Source organism: Hemiscyllium ocellatum, chromosome 4, assembly GCF_020745735.1.
Source record: "Hemiscyllium ocellatum isolate sHemOce1 chromosome 4, sHemOce1.pat.X.cur, whole genome shotgun sequence".
In the NCBI taxonomy this organism is placed as follows: Eukaryota; Metazoa; Chordata; class Chondrichthyes; order Orectolobiformes; family Hemiscylliidae; genus Hemiscyllium; species Hemiscyllium ocellatum.
Genome location: NC_083404.1, coordinates 8,245,012 through 8,265,521, shown reverse-complemented (window position 1 = coordinate 8,265,521; position 20,510 = coordinate 8,245,012). Strand labels below are relative to the sequence as shown.

The following is a 20,510-nucleotide window of genomic DNA, read 5'->3' as shown; positions in this document are numbered from 1 at the left end:
GCCAGGGACCCGGGTTCGATTTCAGCTTTGCGTGACAGTCTGTGTGGAGTTGGCACATTCTCCCTGGGTCTGAGTGGGTTTCCTCCCACAAATGAAAGATGTGCAGTTTAGGGTGAATTGACCATGCTAAATTGCCCATAGTGTCCAGTACTGTGCCATATGAAATGCAGGGATAGGGTAGGGGTGTGAGTCTGGGAGGTATAGTCTTCAGAGGGTCAGTATGGACTGAATGGTCCAAATGGCCTGCTTCCACACTGTGGGGATTCTATGATCCACTCCTTTCCAGAAGAAAGCTTACCTAAATGCAATGGCATGCGCGCCTTTGACTCCCTATTAATGTCTGGGTAATTTACTGCTATGCCCAGATCTTATGATGGTGACTTTGTCTGGAGGTGCTTTTGATTTCCTGAGCCATCAGTGACAAATATTGTTCCTGCTTGTGCGGTGAAGCTTTTAATTCATGGATTGTCTTGTTAAACTTCCTAATCTTGGCAGCCAAGGTTTACTCCAGATTCGACTCTGACTGATCTCACTCTCCAAGTTTGTTTACTGCTTTCAGATCTTCCCGACATTTACCGTTTTATTCCTCAAGACTGTCCCTCTCACTTCGAAGCTTTTGGTAATTCAAATTAAAGTTTTTTTGTCTCTTGCTGGTCCAGTATATTTTCTCTTTCACAACATCCACTACTAGCTGACCAGCCTTCTCAACTTGTTTTTTTTTTCCTTTTTCTGGGAAATATAGACCCCATCCTCTTATTATTTCAGTGGTTGCCTGATCCCCTCTGTGTCTTGTTTCAGCACAGTCACAAGATAATCATTGCTGGCACTGATTTTAATACCGCTGTCTGAGAGTGGTTTGCACTTCTCACATGTCTTGCCATTAGTTTTTGAAGTCTGACATTTTCAAAATGCCATTAATGGTACACAGCATCCTCAGCAATGTCAGGTTTGCCCCCGAGGTCAGGAGAGAGCTTCAGTTGAAACACTGGTTACAAAAATAATGTGCGGTATCGCCAATTTGGCACAGTGCATCTTTTTCAAGATGGCAGCCCAGGCACTGATGCCATGTTTGGGTTCCTGAAACGTTCCGCTCGAGGCCAGCAGCATCCTTTTCTCCCTCATTTTTCCTTCCTTCACCTTTGAGGCCGGAGCAGTGTCAGCAGGGCAGTGGCTGCAGCACCAGCACGATGGATCATGGGCCCAGAGTGGAGGCTCCTGGCTGTGATAGACCCAGAGCCTGCAGTAGGCTCGGAGCCTGGACTGAAAGCAGTGCCCGGAGCTGTCCCTCCTGGCGGACTAGGTCTGGAGCCTGGATGTGTAGCAGTGCCCGGAGTGGGTCCTCCTGGCCACAGTAGGCCCGGAGCCTGGACGGAAAGCAATGCCTGGAGTGGGTCCTCCTGGCCACAGTAGGCCCGGAGCCTGGACAGAAAGCAATGCCTGGAGTGGGTCCTCCTGGCCACAGTAGGCCCGGAGCCTGTACTGAACACAATGCCTGGAAGGGTCCTCCTGGCCACAGTAGGCCCGGAGTCTGGACTGAAAGCAATGCCCGGAGTGAGTCCTCCTGGCTGCAGTAGGCCCGGAGCCTGGACGGAAAGTAATGCCCAGAGTGGGTCCTCCTGGCCACAGTAGGCCCAGAGCCTGGACTGAAAGCAATGCCCGGAGTGGGTCCTCCTGGCTGCAGTAGGCCCAGAGCCTGGATGTGTAGCAATACCCAGAGTGGGTCCTCCTGGCCACAGTAGGCCCGGAGCCTGGACATGTAGCAATACCCAGAGTGGGAACTCTTGGTGATGGCAGTGTCCAGAACAGGGCTCCTGGCTGCAGTAGGCCCAGAGTCTGGACATGTGGCAGTGCCCAGAATGGAGAACTCTTGGCGGTGATGGAACTGAGAGCAGGGACTTCTCATATGACAACGCGTTCATCCCCAGGATCATTCTTGTAAACTTTGGTTCCTACATCCAGACTGTTAATGCTATGAATAGTTGTATTCCCAATACTGACCCTTGCAGTACTCCACTAGTAACTGGCTGCCATCCTGGAAAAGTCCCCTTTACCCCACTCTCTGCCTTCTGCTGGTCAGCCAATCCTCTATCCATGTTAGTACCTTGTCCCTAACGCTATGAGCTCTTATCTTATTTCGCAGCCTCCTGCGTGGCACCTTGTCAAAGACCTTCTAGAAATCCAAACAGATCACATCCACTGGAGCCTGGGCTGTTAGCAGTGTTGTCGAGGCAGTAGTAGCAGTGTGGGTGTTGCTGTACCCAGAGCAGGGACTTTCTCAGACCTAGAATCCATTGCTGAGACCTTTCAGAGGTCCTGAAGCCATGTTCAAGACACAATTTAAACAGAAGATGAACTCTATTTAAGTAATTGTTTTTAATTCTTATTGTAACTCAAAATGGTGCCGGATTGTGGCAAGAAAACACTTTTCGCTGTATCTTTCTAGCAATACATGTTAATAAATCTCATTCAATCATTCAATGAATGCTAACAGACAAGCAGGTCACAATCTCAGGATAAGGAGTAGCCCATGTCAGACTGAGGTGAGGAGAAATGTCTTCACCCAGTGAGTGGGGAGCCAGTGGAATTCTCTGCCACAGACAGCAGTTGAGAATAAACCACTGAATGCCTTCAAGAAGGAGATAGATTAGTGGGCAGTACGGTGACACAGTGGTTAGCACTGCTGCCTCACAGCGCCAGAGACCCGGGGTCAATTCCTTCCTCAGGCAACTGGCTGTGTGGAGTTTGCACATTCTCCCCGTGTCTGCGTGGGTTTCCTCCGGGTGCTCTGGTTTCCTCCCACAGTCCAAAAATGTGCAGGTTAGGTGAATTGGCCATGCTAAATTGCCCGTAGTGTTAGGTGAATGGGGTAAATGTAGGGGAATGAATCTAGGTGGGTTGCTCTTGTTGGGCCGAAGGGCCTGTTTCCACACTGTAGGGAATCTAATCTAATCTAATCATAATTCATTAGGCTAAAGGGGCGTGGATCAAAGGGTATCAGAGAAGTTGGGTTGGATGATGAGCCATGACCATATGGATGGTTTAGCAGGTGTGAAGGGTCAAATGGCCTACTCCCACTATTAGCTTTGACATATCTATGTTTAGGTGACAATCAGGTGTTTGATGAGTTCCGAGGTTTATATTCAATTCCAAGATGGAGTCTTGGGTTAATACAGGCAAAACCTCAGTTGCAACAGTTGAAGTATTCTGGAAGGTCCTTTTGCACCTAAATATTTGTGGGTTCTTTAGACCATAAGACCACAAGATATAGGAACAGAATTAGGTTTTTTTTTCCAATGAATCTGCTCTGCCTTCAGTAACGGCTGATTGGTTTCTCAACTCCATTCTCCTGCATTCTGCCTGTAACCCTTATCTATCTCTGTCTTAAACACACTCAATGACTTGGCCTGCACAGCACTCTGCGGCAATGAGTTCTACAGAGTCACCACGCTCTGGCCAAAGAAATTCTCCTCATCACCGTTCTAAAGGATCATGAAAAATGCAGTCCCAGGCAATAAGTTGACCCTGCATTTTGTGGGAGCTGGTGGACCCCATCACAGTTTGTGCTGACCACATCTGGAGCAAGAGTTGGTTGTTTGAGTAATTCAGCTCGGAGCCGATGAGCTGGAGTATAAACAGGTCTCTCAGTATTCCATAAATTTCAATGAGATTCCCCCTCATCTTCCTAAATTCCATCAAGTACAGTATCAGAGTCCTCAATCACTTCTCATATGACAACACGTTCATCCCCAGGATCCTTCTTATAAACTTCGGTTCCCGCATCCAGTCTGTTAATGTTATGAATGATTTGGAGATGCTGGTGTTGGACCGGGGTGTACAAAGTTAAAAATCACACAACACCAGGTTATAGTCCAACAGGTTTAATTGGAAGCACAGTAGCTTTTGGAGCGTCGCTAGTGTGCTTCCAATTAAACCTGTTGGACTATAACCTGGTGTTGTTGATTTTTAACAATTTATGAATAGTTGTGTTCCCAATACCTTGCAGAACTTCAGCGGCCATCCTGAAAAAGTCCCCTTTATCCCACTCTCTGCCTTCTGCTGGTCAGCCAATCCTCTATCCATGTTAGTACCTTGTCCCTAACGCTATGAGCTCTTATCTTATTTCGCAGCCTCCTGCGTGGCACCTTGTCAAAGACCGTCTAGAAATCGAAACAGATCACATCCACTGGCTTGAGTTTGTCTAACTTGCTTATTACTTCTTCAAGGAATTCTAACTGATTTGTCAGGCATGACCTCCCTTTGGCGAAGCTGTGCTGTCTCAGTCCTATTTTACCAAGCACTTCCAAATACTCTGCAATCTCATCTTTAGTAATGGACTCTAAAATCTTACCAATAACCGCGGTCAGGCTAATTGGACTTTAGTTTCCTGTATTCCATCTCCCTCCCTTCTTAAACAGCATTTGCCATTTTCTAATCCTCTGGGACTATTCCTGAAAAATCATACCAATACCTCCACAATCCCCTCAGCTATCTCCTTCAGAACTCCTGGGGTCTAGTCCATCTGGTCTGGGTGATTTATCCACCTTCAGACCTTTCAGCTTCCCCAGCACCTTCTCCCTAGTGACGGCCACTACACTCACCTCTGCCTGCTGTCCCTCTTGAAGTCCTGCTATGCTGCTGGTGTTTTCCACTGTGAAAACTGATGCAAAGTATCTACTCAGTTCCTCTGCCATTTCTTTGTTCCCCATTACGACTTCACCCATTAATACAGACAAACTGTAAGTCTAATCTAAAAAAACCTCAGTCACCATATAAGATCCCAGTATTCTATCCAACCTGGAGATTCTTTTGAACCTAATTACTTGTGGGTTCTTAAACTATTTAAGGAAACTTCACCATGAGCAACTAAATGACAAAAATATCCGGTTATACTATTTAGAAGGCAATAAAGTTGCTTAAGATGTAGGATGTGATCATTAATACATATATACAATGATAATGATAGCTGTTCTCTCTGATCCCAGCTTATGCTGGATAAAGTCAGCTGATGTAAAATTAATTAACCATAGTTGTTGCTGGGAATTAAACACTACTATCATCAACTGGTTCCTTTCACAAAATTATTCTCTGCAATACTTCAAAGTATTGTGTGTACAATTAATAGAAGTTGTTCAAAGAGTCAAAGCACACTGTCGGTTTGTACCACTTAGTTACTAAGATCCCCGCTTATAAATTTATATCATAACTATATTGCACCAGTGAAAATAATCAATTCATGTCAAAATGACATTTATGAAAGGGAGATGCAAAAATGCTTACCTGATCAAATTCGTCAGTCGCAATACCTGACCAAATTAAATAAAAAATAGGTCGGATTAAAATAAAAATAAATGTAAAACACTGCATTCTTTTGACAAACAATATTTTGCTGATTTAGTTTCTGGATCATGTGTTTCTATTTACATGAAACAAATAGAAAGGAGCTGTTACCAATTGGAGTGGAATTCATGGGAAATTTGTGATAAAGTATTAATTATAAGTCCCAGAACAAGCACACATTAAACTTCTTTTTAATTTCAACATGTTTTATTTCGATGAACCCAGTTACTGGAATATTGAGAAGAAACCTTAGACACACCAAAAGGAAAATATAACTGCACGCCAAATACTCATTTCTCATTGTCTGATTCAAGCCATTTTGCAACCATCAATGTTTTCCAAAATGGCTACAATGTTTTTTGTGATTCATTAAGGAATAAGTTATCTTCCCAATGTCTCTCTCCAACAATCCAAAGATTTTGGTTTTGCTGTTTTCAGAAGCTCAGCAGCTATGTAAACTAGACCGGCTGCAAACAGGGAGCTGAGGGAAGATGTTTAAAGGGAGGCAGCTGGTATTGTTCCCTTTAGGGAAGGCAACATTGAGAGGAGTATGCTGAACAGAAGAAGCAGAGAGCATCCGTTCCCATTAGCAGAAGGACCAAGAATTGGAGGACATCAGGTTAAAGTGATTGACATGAAAAGATGACATGAGACAGTATGGGAGGGACAAACAGTATGTGGTTAGGATCTGGAATTCATTGCCTGAGGGTGCGCCCCTCAGGCAGATTCTATTGTGGCCTTCATAACGGAATTGAATAATGATCTGGACAGTATAAAATATCAAGGCTGCAGGGAAAAGGGGAGTGAGTGGGATCAGTAGCACCCACAGAGAGCAGAAAGAGAAACTTTGAACTGGAAAACCTCCTTCGACACTTCTATGGAATTTCGCAGAATAGTGGAAAGTCAATGAAGTGGATTCTGTGTCGTGTTTATCTGTCATTGCAGCTTTCCTACGTTATTAATGTGATGCTAATGAATTTTGTAAAAGCAAAAGTTTAACAATTCTCAAAGCAGATGAAGAGACTGCTTATCCCGGTCAATGTCAACACTAAACGAGGCTTTGCAAAAAGCGTTTCAGGTCATTTTGACCACAGTGATTAGGGAGATAGAATTTAATTTCCTGTGACTACAATATTGCTCATCAACCTCAAGGTCACCGATCTGAGTGCCATCTTTTACATTTCATAGATTAATTTGGTGCTGAGAGAAAATGCAGACGTTGAACTCTGAGACATGCACAATGTACATCTGTTTGTTGTTTGGGATAACTTAGTTTAAAATAAGGTTTTATGTAGTGTTGTTCAGTTGTTTGGTGTTTGATCCCATGTGTCTATTGACTTTTTTTTGGGGGGGGGGGCTTAATGTTGAGCAATGCTGTTTGATTCCCACCTCGGGCAACTGTCTGTGTGCAGTTTGCACATTCTCCCCGTGTCTGCGTGGGACCCCTCTGGGTGCTCCGGTTTCTTCCCACAGTCCAAAGATGTGTAGGTTGGGTGGATTGATCATGCTGAGTGACATATAGTATCCAGGGACGTACAGATTAGGTGGGTTAGCCATGAGAAATGCAGGGCGATAGGAATAGGGTGAGGCTGGGTGGGATGCTCTTCAGTGGATTGAATGGGCTGAATGGCCTCCTTCCACACTGTCAGAATTCTATGATTCATTCACGTCATGAGGGCTTCTACGGCTGGGCAAGAATTTATTGCCCATCCCTAATTACTAAGAGGGAAAATAAGAGTCAATAACATTGCAGATTCTTAACCACCCTCGGAACAATTAGGGATGGGTAAGAAATGCCGACCCAGCAAGGGACACCCTCACGGCGCGAAGGAGTAAAAACAATTCTGTGGCAAGGTAATTAGGGCAGTGTGTGGTTACTGAGAAAGGTGATCAGGACGGTGTGCGGTTACCGAGAAAGGTGATCAGGACGGTGTGTGGTTACTGAGAAAGGTGATCAGGACGGTGTGCGGTTACCGAGAAAGGTGATCAGGACGGTGTGTGGTTACTGAGAAAGGTGATCAGGACGGTGTGCGGTTACCGAGAAAGGTTATTTGATGCAGTGTGTGGTCACTGAGAAAGGTGATCGGGGCAGGGTGCGGTTATTGAGAAAGGTAATTGGGACTGTGTGTGGTGACTCAGAAAGGTGATCGTGGTGGTGTGTGGTTACTGAGAAAGGTTATGGGGGAATTGTACGGTTACTGAGAAAGGTGATCTGGGCAGTGTGTGGTTACTGAGAAAGGTGATTGGTGTGCAGTGTGTAATTACTGAGAAAGGTGATTGGGGCAGTGTGTGATTACTGAGAAAGGTGATCAGGGCAGTGTGTGATTACTGAGAAAGGTGATCGGTGCAGTATGCACTTATGAGAAAGGTGATTGGAGAAGTGTGCAGTTACTGAGAAATGTGATCGGTGTTTACTGTATGGTTACTGAGAAAGGTGATCTGAGCAGTATGCGATTACTGAGAAAGGTGATTGGGGCAGTGTGCAGTTACTGAGAAAGGTAATTGGGGCAGTGTGTGGTTAGTGAGAAAATGATCGGGGCAGTATGTGGTTACTGAGAAAGGTGATTAGGACGGTGTGTGGTTACTGAGAAAGGTGATTAAGACGGTGTGTGATTACTGAGAAAGGTGATCGGGGCAGGGTGCAGTTACTGAGAAAGGTGATCGGAACTGTGCAGTTACTGAGAAAGGTGATCGGTGTTTAGTGTGTGGTTACTGAGAAAGGTGATCGTTGTGCAGTGTGTTGTTACTGAGAAAGGTGATGGAGCAGTGTGTGGTTACTGAGAAAGGTGATTAGAGCAGTATGCGATTACTGAGAAAGGTGATCGGGGAAGTGTGCAGTTACTGAGAAAGGTGATCGGGGCAGTGTGTAGTTACTGAGAAAAGTGGTCGGTGTGCAGTGTGTTGTTACTGAGAAAGGTTATCGGGACGGCGTGTGGTTACTGAGAAAGGTGGTCGGAATAGTGTGCGGTTACTGAGAAAGGTGATTAGGGCAGTGTGTGGTTACTGAGAAAGGTGATCGGAGCAGTGGGCAGTTACTGAGAAAGGTAATGGGGCAGTGTGTGGTTACTGAGAAAGGTGGTCGATGTGCAGTGTGTGGTTACTGAGAAAGGTGATCGGGACGGTGTGTGGTTACTGAGAAAGGGGATCGGGTCAGTGTGTGATTACTGAGAAAGGTGATCGGGGCGATGTGTGTTCACTGAGAAATGTGATGGGGTGATGTGTGGTTACTGAGAAAGTGATCGGAATTGTGTGCGGTTACTGAAAAAGGTGATCAAAATAGTGTGCGTTTACTGAGAAAGATGATTGGTAATAGTGTGCGATTACTGAGAAAGGTGATCAGGACGGTGTGCGGTTACTGAGAAAGGTGATCAGGGCAGTGTGTGATTACTGAGAAATGTGATCTGGGCAGTGTGCGGTTACTGAGAAAGGTGGTCGGAGCAGTGTGTGGTTACTGAGAAAGGTGATCGGAGCAGTGTGTGGTTACTGAGAAAGGTGGTCGGAGCAGTATGCGATTACTAAGAAAGGTGACTGGGGCAGTGTGCAGTTACTGAGAATGGTGATCAAGGCAGAGTGTGGTTACTGAGAAAGGTGATCAGGGCAGTGTGTTATTATTGTGAAAGGTGTTCAGGGTATTGTGTGGTTACTGAGAAAGGTAATAGGGGCGGTGTGTGGTTACTGAGAAAGGTGGTCGGAGTAGTGTGTGGTTACTGAGAAAGGTGATCGGAGTAGTGTGTGGTTACTGAGAAAGGTGGTCAGGACAGTGTGTGGTTACTGAGAAAGATGGTCAGTGTACAGCCTGTCTTCAAACATACGCAATTTCATTAGTAGGTTAACCAAAACAAGATTCTTGTGTTATGGACCGTTGAGAAAAGTCTAAAATTGTCAGAATCTCTTCGAGAGCTTTGGTATCATTTTGTAGCATTTAAATGTCCTCCCCTTTATTTTAAAACATTTGCAGGAAACAAGAAGCAGTGTCTGAAATTCTACCATCTATTGACAGAAGCCAGGAAACCATGATTGTTGGATGTGTACTGAATGACTGTCTTGAAAACATATCATTGTCACAGTTGGGCGCCTGTCAATTCATAGTCTAACTGACAATCCCAAGTGTTTAATAAAGTCTTTGATGTAAGTCAATGAATACAAATGTTTGCATTTATAAGGTATTTGCTGCTTGAATAAAATATTTGCTTTATAAGGGATTAAATACATGAAGGAATTTAAATGTAGTGAATTTGTTTTTCTAAATTAGATTTAAAAAAATAAAATCTGCAATAGACACACAAAACTTGAATTTATTTGATTTCATTAAGGCTCTTGAATGATACCATTCTAGATATTGGGTGACTAAATGTGGGGAATACAAGGGGAATACTGTGGGCTGGAGGCATGGTTATTTGGAACTGACATTTAGAGCCATGAGGGTCATGGGTATAGTTTTGTATAGATGCTGTGAGAGACAATTGGAGGTCTGTAGAGGGGCACAGGATGCTATGGTGAATATAAGAGTCCATGGACGTGCATGGGACACACATTGCCATGGACAGATCAATGTGCGTGTTTGCGCGCAGGTGTGTGGGAATATGGGGGAGGGCGTTTGGGAATGAGGGTAGAGGGATTGTGGCTCACGTCAGCCTGAATGATCTTTCTCACGGCTGGCCTCAGACGCTTCCATGTTTCTGTGGACAAAGCTCCCAGTTCCCATTAACACGTGGAGGAATGTAAGGAGAGGGACAGTGAGACAACTCTTAAACTTCTCCTTTTAAGTGTCAGCACTGATGGCATGGGTCGAATGACTTTCTTCTGTACTGCAACAATCTGCGAACACAATCCCCTGGCAAAATTAAAATCTGACCATCTCCTTCAGAGTTGGGGCTTGTTGGGGCAGGATCTTCCCCGAGTCTGCACTTCCCACTCAAAAACTGGCTTGTACCATTTCTGCCCATCCCCAAGTTGCCAGGCACAACACAATCCAGTTTTCCTCGGCCTTTCAAAATGCCAAGCTCTCAAAACCATTTTGAAGAGAAGTCAGAGGTAGAGACAACTTGCAGTGATACAGGGTCCTTAACGTTCTGAAATATCCCCAGGCACCACACAGGAACATTATCAGAGAACAGAGGACGTCTGTGTCCAACATAAAAACACTGACTGCAAAAGCTTCTAAAGATATGTGAACTGAAAATGATTGATGACGATAAACACAGGTTACTTCCAGTCAAAAACAGAGGAATTTGTAAAGAAGAATAAAGAAATGGATGACCAAGTCTATATGGCAACTAAATACATACATTGGTTCTTTATTCACAAAGGAGAACATAAATAACATAATAGAGACACTGGGGAATACAGGGTCTAGTGGGAGGGAGGAACTAAAGGAAGTCAGTATCAGTAGGGAAAGGGTATGGGGAAATTGATGGTATTGAAGGCTGCAGGGCCTGATTATCTACATCCCATTATACTTGAGCAAGTGGTCTACTCATGCTCTTATTTTCTATGTTTCTTCATAACATTCTGCATCAGGTAAGGTGGAATTCGGATCGGTTACTGAAAGGATTCATCAGATCAGAAGTCACCACTTGCACCACCTCCAGGAGGATACCACCCCCAGACCCTTCCTTTGTCAGCCTTTCACAGGGACCGTTCCCTCTGGGACACCCTGATCCACTCTACCTTCACTCCCAACACAACCTACGGCCCCACGGCACTTTCCACGCAACTGCAGAAGGTGTAGCATCTGCCCGTTTACTTCCTCTCTCCAAGGCCCCAGACACACCTTCTAGGTGAAGCAGCGATTCATCTGAGCTTCACTCAATCCAGTCTACGGTATTCGCTGCTCACAACATGGTCTCCCTACACTGGGGAGACAAAGTGGAGACTAGGCAACTGCTTCGCAGAACACCTACGTTCTGTTTGTAAAAATGACCCTGAGCTTCCAGTTGCACACCAGTTCAACCCACCACCTTGCTCTCTGGCCAACATCTCTGTCCCAGGCTTGCTGCAGTGCTCCAGTGAAGCTCAGTGCACGCTGGAAGAACAGCACCTCATTTTCCGCTTGGAGACCCTGCAACCTTCAGGACTCAATACCAAGTTCAACAATTTTAGAACCTGAATTCCTTCTTCAATGTCCATGACCCACCCCTACACTCATGGCCCTGTCATGACATTCGCTTTCAGCATACTTTCGCCCACTTAAGGTCACTATTGTCAGCTTTTCTTTCTCCCTGGCTCACCACTAACTATCCCTTTGTCTGCCAATCCGTCTTTCTGTCCCTCTGGGTTGCTTCTCCACCAATTTGCTTCCTCCTTTACCCTCTCCCCTCGCTCTTCACCCTGCACATATAGAACGATCTCCAAACCACTACCAGTTCTGAAGAAGGGTCACTGATCCAAAAACGTTAACTCTGCTTTCTCTACACAGATGCTGCTGGAGAAGTTAGAAAGGAAATTACAATCTTTGGGACTAAGATATCTAAAAGATCTAGTAGAATTATGGAGAGGTGGCAATGAGGTCATAATTGAATTGAAACACAACGATGGCAAGGTTACATTTTATACAAGGTATTCGCCAAAAACGGATACCCGCGCAACTTTATCAACAGATGCCTAAGAGATAGACCACGGAACGAGGACATGCCACAACCAAAAGGACTAGCCACACTACCTTACATCAGGAGCGTTTCAGAACTGACAGCCAGACTACTGCGACCCTTAGGACTCATAACGGCACACAAACCAACAGCCACGCTCAGACAACAACTTACTAGAACAAAGGAGCCAACACCCAACATGAGCAAAACTAATGTAGTTTACAAAATACCATGCAAGGACTGCACAAAACACTATATAGGACAAACAGGAAGACAGCTAACAATCCGCATCCATGAACATCAACTAGCCACGAAACGACACGACCAGCTATCCCTAGTAGCCACACACTCAGACAACAAGCAACATGAATTCGACTGGGAAAACACTACTATCATAGGGCAAGCCAGACAGAGAACAGCCAGGGAATTCCTAGAGGCATGGCATTCATCCACAAACTCCATCAACAAACACATCGACCTGGACCCAATATACCAACCACTACAGTGGACAGCTGAAACTGACACCCGGAAACGGCAAGGACAGACCACTATAAACACCGGAAGAAACATCAAAGAAGCGCTTCGCAGGAGGCTCCAAAGCACTGATGATGTCTCCTAGCCAGGGGACGAAATGTTTGCAACAAAAACTTCCAGCTCGGCGAACAGAACCACAACAACGAGCACCCGAGCTACAAATCTTCGCACAAACCTTGAAGGTTACATTTTAGGTGTTAATGGGCTGGGAGCCAATGTAGGTCACAATACCAAAATGGTATGTGTGTGGACATATGGACATATGAACTAGGAGCAGGAGCAGACCATCTGGCCCCTCGAGCCTGTTCTGACATTCAGTCAGATCATGGCTGATCTTTCTGTGGACTCAGCTCCACTTCCCACGCTCTCACTGTAATCCTGAACTCCTTTACTGTTCAAACATCTGTCAATCTTTGCCTTAAAGACATTCAATGAGGTTGCCTCAACAGTGCACTGGACAGGGAATTCCACAGATTCACAACCCTTTGGGGGAAGAAGTTCTTCCTCAACTCCATCCGAAATCTGCACATTTCACCTGCACATCCACCAATATCATTTATTGTATCCGTTGCTCCCGATGCGTTCTCCTCTACATCGGGGAGACTGGACGCCACCTTGCAGAGCGCTTTCGGGAACATCTCCGGGACACCCGCACCAATCTACCCCACCGCCCCGTGGCCCAACATTTCAACTTCCCCTCCCACTTTGCCGAGGACATATTCCGCTTTGGGACCCCACAACCACACGGGATAAATGTGGATTTCAACAGCTTCCTCATTTCCCCTTATCCCACATTATCCCAGTCCCATATCTCCAACTCAGCACAGCCCTCCGGACCTGTCCATCACCACCCCTTCCCCAACATATCCTTGTCTCCCTCACCTTCATCCACCTATCGCTTTCCCAGCTACCTTCCCTTGAACCCTACCCCCCCTCCCATTTATCTCTCAGCCCCGGCCCACAAGCCTCATTCCTGATGAAGAGCTTATGCTCAAAACATCGACTCTTCTGCTCCTCAGCTGCTACCTGACCTGCTGAGTTTTTCCAGTGCCACACTCTCAACTCTGATCTCCAGCATTGGCAGTCCTCACTTTCTCCTCCTCTGCGCTTTACCGCGATACCAGTATATCATTCCTTAGATACGAACTGACACTGTTCACAGTATTCTAGGTAAAGTCTAATTAGTTGAAAATGTGTTGCTGGTTAAAGCACAGCAGGTCAGGCAGCATCCAAGGAACAGGAAATTCGACGTTTCGGGCATAAGCCCTTCATCAGGATTCCTGATGAAGGGCTTATGCCCGAAACGTCGAATTTCCTGTTCCTTGGATGCTGCCTGACCTGCTGTGCTTTAACCAGCAACACATTTTCAGCTGTGATCTCCAGCATCTGCAGACCTCATTTTTTACCCAAAGTCTAATTAGTGCCTTGTACAGATCTCGCACCTTCATACTCTATTCTCTTTGAAATAAAATCCACTGGCCTTCCCTATGACCTGCTGAATTTGTTTACTACCTTTTTTTGATATTTGCATGAGGTCCACAAATCCTTCAGTGTTGCAGCTTTCTGCAGTCTTTCTCCATTGAAGTAATAGTCAGCTCCTCTGCTCTTCCTGGTAAAGTGCATATCCTCATGATCTTCTACCTTAGTTTGAAAACACGTACCAATAGATTCAAGAACAGCTTCTTCACCACTGTTATCAGACTTTTGAATGGATCTCTCAAATATTAAAGTTGATTTCTCTCTCTCTGCATCTTCTCTTCAGCTATAACACCATATTCTGCACTCTGTTCTATTAACCTGATGTACTTATGTATGGTATGATGTGCCTGGATAACATGCAAAACAATACTCTTCACTGTATCTCAGTATATGTGACAATATTAAATCAAATGTGCCAAAATTTTGTGCACTAACTTCACCCACCTATGCCACTCTGCAGACTCTCTGTGTCCGCCACACTACTTGACTTCCCACTTATTTTTGTGTCCAAGTGTAAACTTGTCTACAGTACATGAATTTCCCTTATCCAAGTCATTAATCCACACTGCAAATAATTGATCCCCGCGGCATATCACCAGTTATAGGTTGCCATCCTGAAAATGCCCCCTTAATCCCAAATCTCCAGTTGGTAGTCTTCTATTCATGATATGATATGGCCTTCAATACCATTGGCTCTTATCTTCTTAAGCAGCTTATGATGTGGTACCTTAACAAATACCTTCTGGAAATCCAAATATATTATATCTACCATGTCCCCTTCATCTATTCTATTCATTTCCTCTTCAAAGACTTAAATAAATTTGTCAAGCTTTTTTTTTCCCCTTCAGGAAACCATTCTGATTCTGCTTGATCATATATGTATTTCTAACTGCTCTGCTTTTATGTCCTTCATAACAGACTTTCCAACATTTGCCCATTAAAAGATGTTCAGCTAACTGGTCAATATGTTACCTTCTTTCTTTCCCTTTACAGATAAGAGTGTTTCATTGTCAGTTTGATAATCTGCTGGGACTTTGCATGATCGATAAGGAGAGATCACATCCAGAGAGAGACACAATCTGAGTTAATGTATATTTCTGTGATCTTGCAACAGTGCGGGAATTTCGTGCAGAGGGGAAGAGGTGCTTTTTGTTTTGGGTCACAGTGTGTAGGCTCTTTTTAACAGAATAATTTGAAGCTCAGCTTCAATAAGAAAAATGATAGTTCATTGGTTGGTAATAATTGCCAAGAAGTTCACCTGTACCTCCACACACATCATCTATTGCATCCGCTGCACCCAATGTGGCCTCCTCTATATTGGTGAGACAGGCCGCTTACTTGCGGAACGCTTCAGAGAACACCTCCGGGCCGCCCGAACCAACCAACCCCAATCACCCCGTGGCTCAACACTTTAACTCTCCCTCCCACTCCACCGAGGACATGCAGGTCCTTGGACTCCTCCACCGGCAGAACACAACAACACGACGGCTGGAGGACGAGCGCCTCATCTTCCGCCTGGGAACCCTCCAACCACAAGGTATGAATTCAGATTTCTCTAGTTTCCTCATTTCCCCTCCCCCCACCTTGTCTCAGTCGGTTCCCTCAACTCAGCACCGCCCTCCTAACCTGCAATCTCCTTCCTGACCTCTCCGCCCCCACCCCACTCCGGCCTATCACCCTCACCTTGACCTCCTTCCACCTATCCCACCTCCATCGCCCCTCCCCCTAGTCCCTCCTCCCTACCTTTTATCTTAGCCTGCTTGGCTCTCTCTCTCTTATTCCTGATGAAGGGCTTATGCTCGAAACGTCGAATTCTCTATTCCTGAGATGCTGCCTGGCCTGCTGTGCTTTGACCAGCAACACATTTGCAGCAATAATTGCTAAGTTGTCTATTCTAAGTTATTTTCAAAGTAAAGATAAACAGGATAAACATTGTATGAACAAGGGTTTAACACTGCTAATTGTGCAAACCTCTCAGACTTTTCTGAAAGATTACTATCAGTGAGCACACTATCACTTCACATTCTTTCCAGGATGCATCCATAGTATAGTGAAGAAAGCCTTTGGCATGTTTGCCTTTATTGGTCAGTGCATTGAGTAAAGGAGTTGGGAGGTCATGTTGCAGCTGTACAGGACATTGGTTAGGCCACTTTTGGAATGTTCGGTGCAAAAGTGGTCTCCCTCCTATAGACAGGATGTTGTGAAACGTGAAAGGGTTCGGAACAGATTTATGAGGATGTTACAAAGGTTGGAGGGTTTGAGCTACAGGGAGAAGCTGAATAGGCTGGAGCTGTTTTCCCTGAAGCGTTGGAGGATATGGGGTGACTTTGTAGAGGTTTATAAAATCATGAGGGACATGGATAGAGTGACTAGCCAAATTCTTTTCCCTGGGGTGGGGGAATCCAAAAGTAAAGGGCATAGGTTTAAGGTGAGAGGGAAAAGATTTAAAAGGGACCCAAGGGGCAACTTTTTCACACAGAGGGTGGTGCGTGTATGGAATGAGCTGCCAGAGGATGTGGTGGAGGCTGGTATACTTGCAACATTTAAGAGGCATTTGGATGGGTATATGAATAAGAAGGGTTTGGAGGGATATGGGCCAAATGCTGGCAAATGGGACTGGATTAGGTTAGGATATCTAGTTGGACCAAAGGATCTGTTTCCATGCTGTACATCTCCATGACTCTAGGTCCAGGGCACATTGCAGCCTTTAGCCCCACGTGTTTCCCTACTAATCCCTCTCTCATGATCCTCTTTCACTAGAAATAATCAGTGGACCATTGAAGTTGCAACTAGTAAAGGTGCAAGATTTCATGCAAACCTGGTAATTTGATGGTTGTATTCAATATGTTGAGCAGTTCGCCTAATCTGCTGAAGACCACAGATGTGATCATAGACCTGGGGGTTGATATGACTGACATTGAACTTAAAGATGGTTCTATACATTGACCTGATTAGATTTGCACAACAGAGATATCAGCAACTACAGGAGAACACAGCTAAGGACTCTACAATGTAGAAGCGATGGAAATTGATTCTGGGAAGATGGCCAGACTTCATTCAGAATGTCCATGAGAACCTGAGTCAACTTTAGGCTGACCAAAACAAATCAGATCCTGGGGAGTTATCTTCCAAGTCAAGCATGCCCTCATACCAGGCTCAATGTGATGTTACAAGCTACAAAAACTTTCATCAGTTACACATGGGCACAGATCTTTCGAGGAGATTTGAAAGGAACTGCCTATTGGCCAGGTATGAATTGTAGCCTCAGTTGTCGATATTTTGCCCAGATGTTGGTAATATTGATTTTTCTGACAATAACAAACCGAGGGAGATGCTTGCCTTGCTCTGATGTGCATGACAGCTGTCTTCAGGAAGGAATTGTTGAAGGTATCTTGTCATTGTACAGGGCATACGTCAGAAACAAGTTCAAAACCATTTTTAAATTAAAGAACTCGCTGAGAATGCTTAGGCTCATAGCATTTGCCAGTTTAACAGGCTCTCTAAATCATGACTTACTAATAAAAACCCAAGTGACTGCATAGTGCACCAGCTGCTTAGTGGGAGAGGCAATCTGCTTGTGTCCCAGGTGGAAGCAGGTTATTAAAACTGTAAATGCAGAACTGGAGGGCACAAACAGAAAATTCTCTCTCGAGTTAAACGAGAGATTAGAAGCAATGGTAATATAAACTCACTGCAAATCTAATTAATATAATGTTGATTTGGCTTTTAGGAAAAAGCTAGAGTGTAGCTTAAGGGACATTGGCATAAATAGAACCATACACAAAGAAGTGGAAATGCATTTGTGGAGTATAGGAGTGCCAGGTGAAAAGAAAGAATTTGTCGTGTTGTTATTATTGAGACTACCCTGGAAGTAAGCAAGACATTTCTCACTCTGCAAACATTTGACCTGATATCGTGCACGGAATGACCTGCCAGAGGAAGTAGTGGAGGTTGGTACAATTACATTTAAAAGGTAACTGGACGGGTATATGATTAGGAAGGACTTAGAAAGATATCAGCCAAATGTGGTAAAATTGGACTAGATTAATTTAAGATATCCAGTCAGCTTGGATGAGTTGGACCGAAGGGTCTGTTTCCATGCTGTACACCTCTATGATTGTAGCCTATTCAATGTAAGTCATGCATAGGTATTCAGGGCCACATTTACGACTGAGGCATGTTGACCAGTCACTGAACATGCTCCTTAAATTTACAACATTCTAAATTGCTTTATCTCCTTGAATGACTTGATGGTACCTCTTAAACAACCATACTCAAAAGTGACAAGATCCCTTGAAAATCTGGCCTAGAAGGATATCTAGGAAATCGGAAAGGTGAGGTTGGAATTTATTGCTAAGTCAAGGTTCAATACCATGTCCTTTCTGATTCAGAAGTTGGCTTAGTGGCAGGAGGTAAAGTAGGAATAATTGGCTAATTGGCAAGGTGTCATTAGTAGCCGCTGCAATGATCCTTGTTGGGATCTCATCTATATTTACTATCTACTTTGATGATGTGATAGAAAGCTATATACCCACATTTGCCAATAATACAAGGATAGGTTAATCTATGTAGTGTAGATGGGAAAGTGTTATTACAAAGAGATAAGGACAGAACAATGGCAAATGGATGACAACATAGGCAAATGTGTGGACATTCACCTTGGAACTAAAAAAGTGACAGGAAAGAGTATTTTCTGTAGGAAATGTGGAGGATTTTGTATCAAGTAAAGCACCAGGAACAAGAACAAAAAATATTGAAAAAAGATAATGGGATGCCGACTGAGAATTGAAATATAAGGGATAGAACTAACTCTGGTCAGTCCATCTTTGGAAGGACATTATGTCATTAGAGGGAGTAGTGCATGGATTTGCAACAATAATACCTGGATTCCTTTCCTTTGCACTGTAGATAGTTAAAAAATGATTTGATGGATTGTTTCAAGGAGAACAGGTAGGAATAAATAAAGAGAAACCACTTTCACAGGTTCAGGAGAGTGGGATTAGATGACATAATCTAAAAATTAGAACCAGACCTTTCAGGAGTGAAATTAAGAGTGAAACATTTCGAAACATAAACAGCAGTAAAATTTGAGAAATTCTCTCCACAGAAGGGCAACTGAATCTACTTCAAATAATAATTTTAAATTGAGTTTAAGTAGGAAGACAAGGGCAGGTCTGTGGAGTTAGGCAAAGAGCACTTCTGATCTCTTTTCATACTGGGATAGGTCTGAGGAGCTCAGTTGGTCCTACTTCTGTTCTATCTAAGAGCCCTGAGATGTGCTCTGCTCCAAAACATGAGATGGGTGTCAGTCAAAGTGGCTGGTAACAGCATTCAATAGCAAGGTGTTGGTCTCATCCAAACTGCAGCAGTTTTGTGAGGAATTGTATTCCAGGTGAGTTGGTGCCTTGGTGAGGCTCAGTCCATGTACAACACCAACCTCTGTTAATGTCCATGTACAACACAAACCTCTGATGAAGGACTTATGCTCGAAACGTCGAATTCCCTGTTCCTGAGATGCTGCCTAACCTGCTGTGCTTTAACCAGCAACACATTTTCAGCTGTGATCTCCAGCATCTGCAGACCTCATTTTTTACTCTGTTAATGGGGACTTAGGACAGTTGGCACCCGTGAAGCATGCCCTGAGGTATCTCAAACTGCTGGCCAAGATGGAGGCTCATAGGAGCAAGCAGCCAGGTATCCACTCGGACTGTGATGGCAGGAATTATTGCTGTCTGGTTTCCCACTGCCATTTGGCAGATGAGCACATCAAGGAGGCAAGTTGGGAAGTTATGTTATGTTGCAGTCGTATAGGATGTTGGTGAGCACTTGGAGGGAGGTGTACAGTTTTAGTCATCTTACTTCGGGAAGGATGTTATTAAACTAGAAACGGTGCAAAAGAAATTTACAAGGATGTTGCCAGGTCTCAATGGTCTGAGTTATAGGGAGAGGTTGGGCAAGCTAGGATTTTTTATCTTAGAGCATAGGAGACTGAGGGGGGATCTTGTAGAAGTGTATAAGAGATGATAAGAGGCATGGTTTGGGCGAATGTACTCGGTCTTTTGCACAGGGTTGAGGAATCAGGGAAGAGAGGGCATCAGTTTAAGGTTAGAGGGGAAAGAATAAAAGGGAACATGAGAGTCAAGTTGTTTTTTTTACACAGAGGGTGGTACACATATGGAATGAGCTACCAGTGGGTTGAGGTGAGTACATTAACAACATTTAAAAGGCATTTGGACAAATACACAGATAGGAAAGGTTTAGAAGGATCTGCTCCCAGGAGGACCAGTTCTACCACAGAACACACCAGATGGCCTCCTTCTTTAGAGACCGCAATCTCCCTTCCCATGTGGTTGAAGATGCCCTCCAACATATCTCGTCCATATCCCGCACCTCCGTCCTCAAACCCCACCCCTCCAACCATAACAAGGACAGAACACCCCCGGTGCTCACCTTCCACCCTACCAACCTTCGCATAAACCAAATCAACTGCCAACGTTTCCACCAGCTCCAAACGGACCCCACCACCAGGGATATACTTCCCTCCCCATCCCTTTCCACCTTCCGCAAAGACCG

The 20,510-nt window shown here is 44.6% G+C and overlaps 1 protein-coding gene across 7 annotated transcripts in view; it reads right to left on the bottom strand.

The window, feature by feature from the left end:
* The window catches only part of c4h8orf34 (chromosome 4 C8orf34 homolog), a 329,014-nt gene that overhangs the window by 163,910 nt on the left and 144,594 nt on the right, over positions 1-20,510 (bottom strand). For all 7 annotated transcript variants that reach the window (XM_060824118.1, XM_060824114.1, XM_060824119.1 and 4 more), the window contains one exon: positions 5,278-5,303. In XM_060824118.1, the coding sequence (XP_060680101.1) occupies positions 5,278-5,303 (26 nt within the window). The remainder of the gene's footprint in view (positions 1-5,277; positions 5,304-20,510) is intronic.